Raw genomic sequence first — 2,007 nt, forward strand, 5'->3', positions numbered from 1 at the left:
ACGCAAGAGGGACGGTCCAGGGGGTTGTGGCGGTGACGGCTAGCGCAGCGGGGCAAGGATGAAACGAACTGGGTCATCGGCATCCGGTCGCAGTAAACGTCTCGTTCCGGGCTTAAGAGCAGGGATAGACAGACCAAGAATGCATTTCAGGAAGACCCGCGCAAGAGGCGGAGGAGAGGGGAAAGGCTCGCAAAGATGGACGAGCAAAGGAAGCGATGAGGAGGGTGGGGCGGAAGCGAAAGTATTTTTGACTATCCATACAGGGTGTTACAGGGTATACGAGAAGCATATAATTTACTGCTTCTTCTTCTTCTTGGCCGGCTCGTCGAACGGGTCCTTGAAGTTCTGCAGGAAGTTGGGCATGCCGGGCGTGCCGGAAGGAGGGCGTTGACGCTTGGCGACGGACCTGCCCAACTCGGCCGACGTTGCCGCAGACGCATGTGCAACGCCCTTCTTGGTGCCGGCTGCCGGAGCGCGCGATGGCGGAGCACCCATCGAGGGGCGCGGGGCAGCGCTGCGCGCGGGCTGCATCTGCAGAACAAAGCGACGAGGTCAGCCGGCGCCTGGCAGACGGAGTGCAACGGAGGGAGACTGAAAGGGGACGCACGCGAGAAGGAGACACAGGCAGCTTCTTGCTCGTCGGCGTCTTTGCCGCAGCAGGTTTGCCGTTACGACCCGGCAGGCCTGACGTCGCCGGCGCGTGCGTCTCGCAACTGCTTGCCTGGTCGAGAGCACGCTCAAGCTGTAAAGTGGATTGAGGGGTTAGTGGAGCTGCATGTGCAGGTGCGCTGCGGAACGGATACACTCACTGCGTCGTCCGGTCCGCCTTTGGCCACGCTCGAGGACTGCGAGCCAGTGACGTCCACTGCGGACTGCATTGAGCGCGGAAAGTGTCAGCAACCCGGGCTTAAACGAAGCGAGGAGGACAAGGCGGACGTACGAGAGGCGACTCGCCGCGAGTTGAGCCGGCGTTGGCAACGACGTCGTCGTCCGTCTCGTTGAGCGCGCGCTCCTCGACGGCGCCACCCGTGTTGAGTTCTCCACTGGGAGCTTCGTCCTCTTTTTTGGCGAGGAACTCCTTCATGAACTCGTCGCCCTCCTCGTCGTCTCCGTCGCGCTGCTCGCCATCGAGCTGGCCTGCGCCGTCGTCGCTGTCCTGCGACGCCTTGTTGCTCCCTGGTCCGGAGGGCACAGCGTCGGCCTGTGCGGCAGGCGTGTCGACGCCAGGCGGGTCGGCGGCCTGCAACGAGGGCGAGGGCATGTCGCGCGCCGGGGTTGCGGCTGCGGCAGACGAGGCCGGCAGCGTGGTCGCGACGCCGGAGGAGGTTGGCGCAGGGTTGCCGCTACCGCCCTCACCAACGTCGCGCTCCGTCTTGACGACGACCTGGCTCGAGTGCTCGCGGGCGAGTCGGCGGTCGGCAACCGACCACGACGTGCGTACCGAGTGCGCCATTGCCTCGGCGCGCGCAACAACATCCGCCTGGGGTTCAAGGAGCAGACGTCAGCAGCGGAACACAATTTCCTGGAACAAGGGGCGCACCAAAGTCGACGTCTCGAGCACACTCTCGAGAGCAGCACAAGTGTCGGCGGGTACTTCGCAGCCAAGGAGGTGCGAGACGAGGTGCAATGCAGCGGTCGCGCCTGAGTTGTCAAAGGCTTTGGCACGCAGCTTCGGCAGCTCAATGATCTCGACGATGTCGGACAAGCCCGAGTGGTCGCTCGCGCTGTCGTCGTCTTCCGAGTCGACGTACTCAGCCGACTTGACAACGCGGTTGCCCTTTACGTCAGCCTCGAGAAGGAAGGACTGGTCAGCGGAGTTTGGGACCTGCACATGCAGGTGTGAGAGCAAGCAACTCACCTTCTTTTCGACCGCGCGTTGCTCCTCCTTGGTCTGCTTCATCTTACCCTTCTTCTCCTGCGGCTGCGCCTTTGCCGCATCGTTGTCTTCTTCCTCGTCACGCTTGTCCGCGCTCAACTCTGCGCCGTTGCTCGAGTCGGGAGGCGAGC

The 2,007-nt window shown here is 63.4% G+C and overlaps 1 protein-coding gene across 1 annotated transcript; it reads right to left on the reverse strand.

Moving 5' to 3' along the window:
* Positions 1–294: 294 nt before the first annotated feature.
* Positions 295–2,007, reverse strand: JCM10292_007382 (uncharacterized protein; the record flags this gene model as incomplete). The annotated part of the gene is made up of 6 exons (XM_076653015.1): positions 295–531; positions 608–742; positions 810–872; positions 941–1,480; positions 1,541–1,804; positions 1,859–2,007. Coding segments are annotated over 6 exons (1,388 nt in total), but the record flags the coding sequence as incomplete, so codon positions are not given.

This window comes from Rhodotorula paludigena (assembly GCF_050403205.1).
Source record: "Rhodotorula paludigena JCM10292 DNA, Rt_paludigena_JCM10292v1_ctg137, whole genome shotgun sequence".
In the NCBI taxonomy this organism is placed as follows: domain Eukaryota; kingdom Fungi; phylum Basidiomycota; class Microbotryomycetes; order Sporidiobolales; family Sporidiobolaceae; genus Rhodotorula; species Rhodotorula paludigena.